The sequence below is a fragment of the Lactuca sativa genome, chromosome 9 (genome assembly GCF_002870075.4).
Source record: "Lactuca sativa cultivar Salinas chromosome 9, Lsat_Salinas_v11, whole genome shotgun sequence".
In the NCBI taxonomy this organism is placed as follows: Eukaryota; Viridiplantae; Streptophyta; class Magnoliopsida; order Asterales; family Asteraceae; genus Lactuca; species Lactuca sativa.
In genome coordinates, this window is record NC_056631.2 from 15,438,056 (window position 1) to 15,447,695 (window position 9,640).

The following is a 9,640-nucleotide window of genomic DNA, read 5'->3' on the forward strand; positions in this document are numbered from 1 at the left end:
ATTTATACTTAAGGGATCATACCTAAAACCCTAATGTGCCAAGCTCATTGGTCCATAGGCCTATGAATGGAGGCAACCAATCATATTCTGACATGCAACATCTTTTGGAACATTCTTGAGCATCATAAAGTACTTCATAGCCTACTTGGCTTATCAAAGACCAAGATGATCCAACTTGCACCATGATGGCACAACAAGTGTATGGATGGCACAACAGGCTTCAAGTGTGGCACGTGAACATCAAGACTGGAGCAACAACACCACCTTGGCGCAACAGGAATATACATGGCACAACAAGGCCATGCATGACACAAGAGCATACTCCATGGCTCGACAAGAATACCTCATGGCGCAAGAGGGATCCTCATAGCGCAAGAGGAACCCATCATGGAACAAGAGGGAAAATAATGGCGCAAGAAGGAATGCCCTTGGCACAACAGCATCCTTCTTGGCCCATCCCTTCAACATATGGCACAACAAGGTTCTCTTGTTGCTCCATATCACTTCCAAGTGCTCCAAACCTCTTCCAGTTGCTCCAAACCCCCTTCTGTACGATCTGTTCCTTTGTCAGACGATCCATTCATTTCTCAAATGATCCGTTCCTTTGTCACATGCTCCATGAACCCCAAGTGCTGCATTTAGTTCCAAGTGCTCCAAAGGCTCCATGAACATGATCCAAATGCTCGAGTCATATTTAACAGGGCGATATTTGTAACATCTTTAAAAAATTTGGTTTCTATTATAAATATGCATACATTTATCCATGATTTGCATCCCACTACCAAATTTCATATCTTTCGAATTTAAGAAATTTGGTTTTCTATGGCTTCATTTTCATCATTCCCTCCTGCAATAGCAAAAAGCCAAATTTTACTGTCAACAGTTTGATTCCGAGATTGCAAGGTTTTCTTAGGCCAACATAAATAAAGGAAAACACATGATCTCATATATTAAATTTATCAGTAAAGTTCAACAAGAAAGGGAAATACATTTGGAGGTTTTGAAGGGTGTTCTTTCTTGTAATATTCAGAATTTGTCTTTGATGTACCTTTATGAATAGAATTTTAGTGACAATGATTTGGCCAAGTCGTTTGAACTTTGATGTACCTTTATGAATAGAATTTTAGTGACAATGATTTGGCCAAGCCGTTTGAACAGGCTATTTCAACAATTCAAGAACAAAAAGGAAAAATCAAGAACTATATATAATAGCTATTCATAAGCCATACAATTTGAATAGAAACTAGGTTTCCCTTTCTGCATGAGGTCACAAAAAAATATGTTGCTATTTAACGTGAAAAAAGAATCTAACTTGCCTTATTTTTGCATCCGGTCAAAAAATATAAACAAAGAAAAATACGTTTGTTTGAATATCCGTCACCAAAAAAGGTATATCGCTAGTTGACATGGACATATTAGTTAATATACTTATATGAGTTCCTTTATTTTTTCTTAGAGTAAAAGGTGTCAAACCATCCGTAGTATTTGCCACATAAGATGATAGAGACATGTTTGCCATTTGTACCATTTTTAAAAAGTGGTGAGTTGTGGTGTTTAGGTTTATCACCGGCAAAACAAAAAGGAGATGCACAATTTAAACGGTGTGTGTATGTGTGTGTGTGAGAGAGAGAGAGAATTAGCCTATGTTCACCAGCTGTAAAACATGCCATATCGGTTTGTCGATGTAAAAAATGCTACGATACCGTTCAACCTTATGAATAAACAAACAGTGCTAACTTTTTTTTAACATTTTTTAATCTAAAATTATATTTAACATACTAGCAGAAAAATTGGCTGATAACTAAGAAGTTAGTTGTTATATGAAAAACTAAGTGATACTAAAATGGTAATTGATAAAAAAATAATATTCGGTAAAATTAATCGATAAACTAAGTGAATATAAAATAAAATAAATGACATTTAAAAAAATATGTTTTTTTATAATTCTTTGAGGTATTTTTGAATTTTTTTAAATCTCTAAAAAAAAACTAGTTTAAATAGTTTTTTAGAAAGTTAGCTCGTGAACTATTTTTAACTTACCAAGCATGGCAACTTAAAAAAATTCAAATTCAAAAAATAAATTGGCTTATCACCAAACACAATTGTTACCTCTCAAATTTTAATCCCTATAAATATTTGCATTGTAAATGTTAAATATATATGTATATTTGAAGGTTTAATAAAGTGAAACGAATTGCATCATATTAGTGTAATAGGCAAAAAGGTCAACTTGCAAGAATTTGTTTCATAATTACAAGAAAAGAACAAAAATAAAGGAAAACACGTTGAAATATTCGTGGACAGAGGGCTTGTCTTCGAAATAATTTTTATCAAAAAAGATCATGATTTGTTAATCACATTTAATGTATTAACTATTCCACAAATGGCAAAATTAAACAAAAGAAATATTGGTGAACCGATATCAACCAATAAACTTTCAGTTCAAGTTGACAGCAAATCCAAAATTTAGCATACGACTCTCATTCTTTCCAAAAGTCACCCACCCTAATTTTTCTTTTAAAAAAAAAAAGCATTCAAAGTAAAAAAAAAAAAAAAACAAGTTTAGATGATACATTTCCGTGAGTTCATTGCTACATCTCACTAGAATGAGAAGATAAAAAAAGACCCGGAAACTTTAGTTTACCACCATCCATCAAAAACTTGTAAACATCATATACACGTTTCACCAACCAAACTTAGACAGGTGGCAAACTGACTAAAAGTCGACCGTTCACAACACTGCAATATAATACACAAAACCATAACATTAATAAACTATATATTATATCTAATCTAACAATTTAATTAAAAAAAAAAAAAAAACATTAGATTACCTCTTAACATAATAATAACAAAAGTCTGCCAAAATCAGTGTTTGAACCGCCTCCGCTACCAACACCATCGGCAACCAAAAGTAGCCGCTTCCCAGCAAGAACAGATACGCTCCAGCAGATTCATACACCTGATCGTTAACACACACAATGTGTCAGACATGACATGACAAAACAGAACAGAACAGGTTATACTGTATTTGATATGTATCGACACTGATGTTGATTGGACAAAGGTGGAAACTGGACCTGGATGATCCAATGCGCACATCCCAAGAATCTTGCAACTCCGAGTGCAAACACATAGTGCGCAGTTGATGGTTCGATCATCTAAATGTTGCAAAAAAAAAAATTACAGATTTTTAATAATTTAATTATTTATTTACAAACCCAAAGTCCAAACCTTTGTTTTTTGCATCATAATAAGCTGAGGAAGCACTGCAATTGCTTCCAAGTAGACACAGAAAGCCCACAGAACTTTGCTCAAATGAGAATGAAAAGTGTGTGGGTAAATAAACAGAGCAAGAATAGCACATGGCACAATCTGCGATCAATAAAAAGATAAAATAAAATAATTGAAAAAACGACTCATATTTTTATGATGCAAATTAGGGGTCGTGTAATTGTGTATTTGTGTTTAGTGTTTACCAGATAATATTTAGGCATGCTGTCTAGATCTGAATTGTATGTTGCTTTAAGCTTGAATCGGATCATGTAAATGACCCAAAGAGTAGACACCAATGTAGCAAAATCAAGAACAGTGTGAATGTCATGTTCCATCATAAAGCTACAAAACAATCTTACTGCTAGAAACATAGCTGTGAGCTCTTGTGTCTGCAACGAAAGGCCTGCGAATGGAAGAATGCATCCAATTAAATTGTATGGATTTCATAATGTGTTAATTTTTCCTAGCAATCGCAATTTTAAATAATACAGAATGAGGGAACTTCGTTTTGGCGAAATATGAATGTAAAATCAATCGCCAGGTGCGTTCAGAACTTAAAATCATAAACCCTAATTATAACACCAGAAAACTAAGAAACCCCTAATCGGAACAACATAGAATTGGACGGTTACTCTGCATGCGATCTAGGAGTAGCAATTATATAAATATATCGAATTATACAATAGCGTGTAATAATTGAGAATTTGAAACACACTCATGAAGGGTATGGATGATATATACATACCAGAGCAAGTTTTTTGAGTGGTTAACTTGTATATGAGAACGACGATACCGGCGGCGTGAACAGATTCCGATGCAAGGAAAAACTGATTGGTGTCTTTCACTAGAAGTCTAAGAGCGACGAGGGAAGATATAAGAGATGTAACGGCTAAAAAGATCTTCACCTTCATCGACTGCCTACGAACCCAAGCGAACAGCTTGTTCACAGCCGAACCTCTTCTCCGACCCATGATCGATTAGAATTAGATAATCAATGAGTCGATGTCACGGCCACGATAACTAGCTCCTTCTCCTCCCTCTAAATTTCTAGCAGCAGGAGGAGGAGGATGATGACAGAGACGAGGATCAACGGCGGAGGAAGCCGAACAAGGTGGTTGGATTTTTTGCGTTTGTATTCGGCACAATTTGGAAACTGATGATACCACTGTTTTTATTTATAGAGTTTCGGGTCATTGGTATTTTGGTTGCCAAACAAATCTACCCGGTTAGAAAAAGAGTGTGTTCACTGTTCAGTACATTTCGACCCTTACGCCCGATTAGATTCTTGTAAAAATAATAAGGATTTTCTAATAAAAAGCATTAACTAAGCCATTAATTATTAATAATTAATAAATTTCATATTTAATTATGATAATATGCCTTATAATTAATAGTTTCTATGTATGCCTTTAAGAACATGTTAAAAAATCTCAATTAAATATCTTTCTAATTTTTGTTCATACTATCCCCTATTTATTTTAAATAAGTGACAAGTATCATTATATATATATATATATATATATATATATATATATATATATATATATATATATATATATATATATATATATATAGGAAGGCTTATACGAAAATGCAAATAATTTGTAAAAACACGAAAACATTTGAGATTATGTCACCTCAACCTTAAATTTTAGACAAAAATCTATCCAAACTTTGAACTACATTGTGATACATGAAAAATTATTTCATATTAGCAAAACATGTGTTGAGACTTTTTTATTATGAAAAGTTGAATTTAAAAGTGGTTAAGGATGTGAAAAAAATAGTTGTTAAAACCACTTTTAAATCTATATTACCATAACACCCTCTCATATAAACTTATTATCTTTAATTTATTGTTAATAAATTTAATTTTTAAAGTACACGTGTTTAATTTTTATAAGATAAAATTTGTTCTCGCATATTCGCAAAATATTTATGTTTTCAAATAAACATATATATATATATATATATATATATATATATATATATATATATATATATATATATATATATAGGAGTAGGATCAAATGAGAACACCAAAAAGATTGAGAACGCGAGAACAAAGTATATTAATTTGTAGAGAAATGATAAATTTTTACGCCTTTAATTTCAATTGAAGAGAAAAAGTATATTCATGTTGATTGCGCGTAAAAAATTATCATTTCTCCACAAATGAATACATGAAATCACCTGAATATACCTGTTCTCGCGTTCTCAACTTTTTAGGTGTTCTCATTTGATCATTTCCCTATATATACATATATATATATATATATATATATATATATATATATATATATATATATATATATATATATATATATATGTTTAGGTTCTATGGAAAACAAAAAAACCCTAAAAATCATTAAAATCCATAAAAAAAAATACTTAGAGATCACAAAACTTTTTTTTATCAAAAAATCATAACTTTTAGGTCAAAATCGCTGAAAAAAAATTATTTTAACAAAAAATTGATTTTTCTAATTTTTTTCAACGAAATTGTAAAAAATGTAGCGATTTTTTGATAAAAAAATTCAAAAAAAAGTTTTGTGATGTCTTGGTATTTTTTTTATGCATTTTTATGCATTTTTAGGGTTTTTTTGTTTTCCAAATAACCATTCCCTATATATATATATATATATATATATATATATATATATATATATATATATATATATATATATATATATATATATATTATTTGTCATAAAAGTGATATTAATAGTGAAACAAATTTTGAAACTCTTGTTCAACAATTTGATATTTTGTTTGCACCCAATGATTGAATGACAATCGCCCTTGTATTTCCGGAGTTGCATGAAGTTCGTTAGGAACAGGTATTTCAACTGGCTGAAGTTGCTGATGTTGCCCGGTCGTAGCGTTTTGAACCATGTTACTGCGTTACCGTCCAAGGTGGTCGGGAAGTACGTACACCAGAATCTCTCATCTAGATTGAGATACATCATGGTCCACTCGTACATGTCGATATGACTATTTGGGTCAGTAGTGTCCTCATATGTCTTAAGGTGGGGTAGTTTAGTAGTGTTGGGGATTTCGTATTCCAAGAGTTCCTTGACGAACGGTGACATGAAGCTTCGTGACGAGAAGTCTTGGGTTGGGATTTGCTGGTTGAAGTGGTATCCTGGCTGTTACATTGCCAGGAATGGTTGTACGACCATGTTGTTGTAGGCAGTTAGATCTGGTATCGATAGGCCGCACTAGTTAAGTGAATGGTTCAGAGTTGGTAGATTATATGTGATGGGAATTTGTTGCTGGGTTAAGGGCGTCTGTTATTGAGCTATAGGTATTGATTGTTTGGTTATGGGTGTTTGCTGATGGACCATTGGTATTGATTGTTGGGCTATAGGTATTTGTTTTTGGGCCATGGGTATTGGCTGTTGGGATGTGGGTATTTGCTGGTAAAAAGGAGATGGCATTGTGTGCATGATGTTAGGAACTGGTGGTTTCGTGGTTGTGACGCAACGCTCGTGTTAAACACAGTGCTGTGTGCGTATAGGTTATTCGGGGGTGGTGTGACGGTTGTTTTGGTGTTGAAGAATGGAAGCAATGTGGTGAATATTTGCTGGTTTTGGGGTAAAGTGGTATGTGTAATGGTAGTGATAGGAGTTAAGGATGAATCTCGTGGCGTAGCCGTTAAGGTTTGGCGATGGGTCCCCGGATGACGATGGTGCTTCGATGATTGGCGGTTGCTCTCCGGGGAGTGAGATGACTGGGGTGTTGACTGCCTCCAGCGGTCCCATTGGATGTATCTGTTGGATTAGTGTCTAAGTCCATAACTATATTTGTTATGTACTTGGCCCGGTTGTAGCATAGTCCTTTTGGGTTGTCTTTACACTGGTGACTGTACAGGATGACCATTGAGGAGAGAGGTTGATTTATTGTTAAGAATGATAGATTGGGGTATAAATATGATTTGTTAATATATTATAAGAATAATATATTAATTAGGAATCATATTATTAATTAGTATTTAATCAGAAATTAATTAGGAATTAATTTTGGGATTAAATGAATTAATTAAAAGTACAGGGGTTGTTTTGTAATTATTTGATAGTTAAGACTTTGGGCCATTGGATCACCTTTATTAAGGCTTAAACAAAAATCCTAGAACGATCTAGGAGTTTTCGTCCAAGGGCTTAAGGAAAGGAGTCCATGGACTTGCTTAGTTATTAAGCTAAGGGATTAGGGTTTCCGTCTTGAAACCCTAGCTAGCCTCAAGTATAAATAGCCCCTTAGGCTTAGGAATTCGGCCAACCCTTGGGAAAACCCTTCCATAGCCGAATTTTGGAGCTTAGTACCCTTCCTCCTCTCGCTCATATCAATCCTTTGACCCAAGCGTGTTTGTGAGCCATTAGAGGTACTACACTTGTGTTACTTGCTTTCAAAAACTAAGGAGATTCAAGGAACTAGTTGTTATTACTATATAACAACAAAAGGTATGTATTCTATTCTCCTATGTGGATTTCGAAAATAGTAGGAGCATGCCAGGTTTCTTTTGGTGTTCACAGAGTTGTATAACTAATAGTGAAAACATAGATCCAACTCTAGTGTTGCATGCACACATAGGATTGTTTGTATAAAACCTATCAGTAGTATCAGAGCCATTGGTTTTTGTTTTCAATTAGTTCTTTATACAAAAGTATGAATTTGACATATTAGGGTTTATAGCCACTAAACCCTAAAGGCATGATTTTCGAAATTAGGGTTCATAAAACCTAAATTTCGAAATTTGGTTAGGGTTTCCCAAATCCTTTCCTTAGCCTCCAAGATTTCGAATTCTAGGGTTATCCAACCCTTGAATTTTGATATTGCCTCCTTCCCTAAGATAAGATCCCAAATTTTAGGGATTTGGATAACGTCAAATCTTGTAATTATCTCTTAATTGTTTAAATATGGTAATTAAAGATTTTTTTGAATTATCCCACCCCAATTTTTTTGAATTTTAAGGGATAAAGGGATTAGGTTAAATTAATTGTTTAATTTAATAGATAATCCTCCAAGATTTAATAATTCAAATTAATTGTTTTATTTTTGATAATTATTAAATCAATGTTTTAATATTTAAGATTTTAAATTAAAAGGTTTTAATTTTCGAAAATTTTAAATATGATTAAAAACCCTAGTGTTTTTGAAATTTGAATAATTGAACCTAATTGTTTTGAAAAGTTTCAAAACTTGGCCTCAAGTTTTGGAATTTAAATTGTTTGATTAAAAAGTTTAATGTTGAAAGTCTAAATTCTAAAAACCGTAGTTTTGAAAAGTTCAAATTACACCCTTATGGTTTTATTAAGTTAATTAAAAGTATAATTAAAAGAGAGTTAATAAATCCATAATCATATGGTTTATATTTAATCAAATTAAAAGTGTAATTTATTAAATTAAACCACCTATTATTTTAAAAGTGTAAAATACACCCTTATACTATATATAACATTAAAAGTCTAATATTATATATGTATAACTTAAACTGCTAGTCTTACCGTTAGTAGGCCTCATTCAGGAAGCCGATCTATAAGGGGGGTATAAGGTTATGGCCTATAAAATGGTCGTTTAATGGGTGTCCACTCTCACCCACCGCTTCCTTGATTGGTGGAGGGTCGTTAGTTGAACGGGTAGGATAGGGCAAACACTTTCCATTAAAAGTATAATGAATTTTAAAGTAACTAAACCTTTTTTACAAAATTCCCAATCTTAGTTACTTTAGGCAAAAGTGAATTGATGCAATTCCATGAAATTTCACTTTGTACCCTTGCTAAGACATTAGTGGAGCATGTGTGGTTAACTGACACACTAATTGAGTTCTAAGCAAAGGTAGCAATGGGTGACTCGATGTTTGTCATAGTTCGGTGGAGAGTGTGTGGTTAACTGGCACATCAAATAGGTGACTGTAACATTGGGAGCACCATGTATATTTGCATGGTTATTCACACCCTGTTTTGTGATCCTCGGCATCCCAGTCACAAATCAAGGGGCATATCGAGATTTAAACATGTCATTGAAAAGTTCAATGAATCTCAAAAGATCTAGGAGTTTTCAATACATTTAAAACTTAACTTTCTTTTTCGTTTTTCATTGTAGAAATTGGTAAATCGTCATTTACCTACCTTCAAATGTTCTGCAAGTTGGATTACAGCATCCCTCTTCAAATTTGTAGGATATTGTGTTGCGTCCGAGCCTTGATATCTCATTTGGGTGTTTTATTAAGGACTCAATCAATTAAACTTGAACTTTCTCCTGTTTGTAGATGTCAAAGTCTGACAACTATGGTCTTCCTAAATCCGTTGTAAAAGGTTTTCCACGTGAAAATGATATTCCACGATTGGATTGTGGAAATGGAAAT

General features: G+C 33.1%; 1 protein-coding gene across 2 annotated transcripts; it reads right to left on the reverse strand.

Moving 5' to 3' along the window:
- Positions 1 to 2,324: 2,324 nt before the first annotated feature.
- On the reverse strand, positions 2,325 to 4,433 carry LOC111885576 (uncharacterized). 2 transcript variants are annotated; one of them, XM_023881821.3, is made up of 6 exons: positions 4,022 to 4,432; positions 3,480 to 3,679; positions 3,235 to 3,375; positions 3,081 to 3,161; positions 2,835 to 2,962; positions 2,325 to 2,739 (listed from the first exon to the last, which is right to left on the reverse strand). In XM_023881821.3, the coding sequence occupies exons 1-6, from the start codon at positions 4,245 to 4,247 to the stop codon at positions 2,697 to 2,699; spliced, it is 819 nt and encodes a 272-aa protein (XP_023737589.1). In that variant the 5' UTR covers positions 4,248 to 4,432; the 3' UTR covers positions 2,325 to 2,696. The 2 variants fall into 2 exon arrangements, with proteins under 2 accessions (XP_023737589.1, XP_052623443.1); XM_052767483.1 differs by lacking the exon at positions 3,235 to 3,375 and having other exon boundaries at positions 4,022 to 4,433.
- Between the last annotated feature and the right edge of the window lie 5,207 nt (positions 4,434 to 9,640).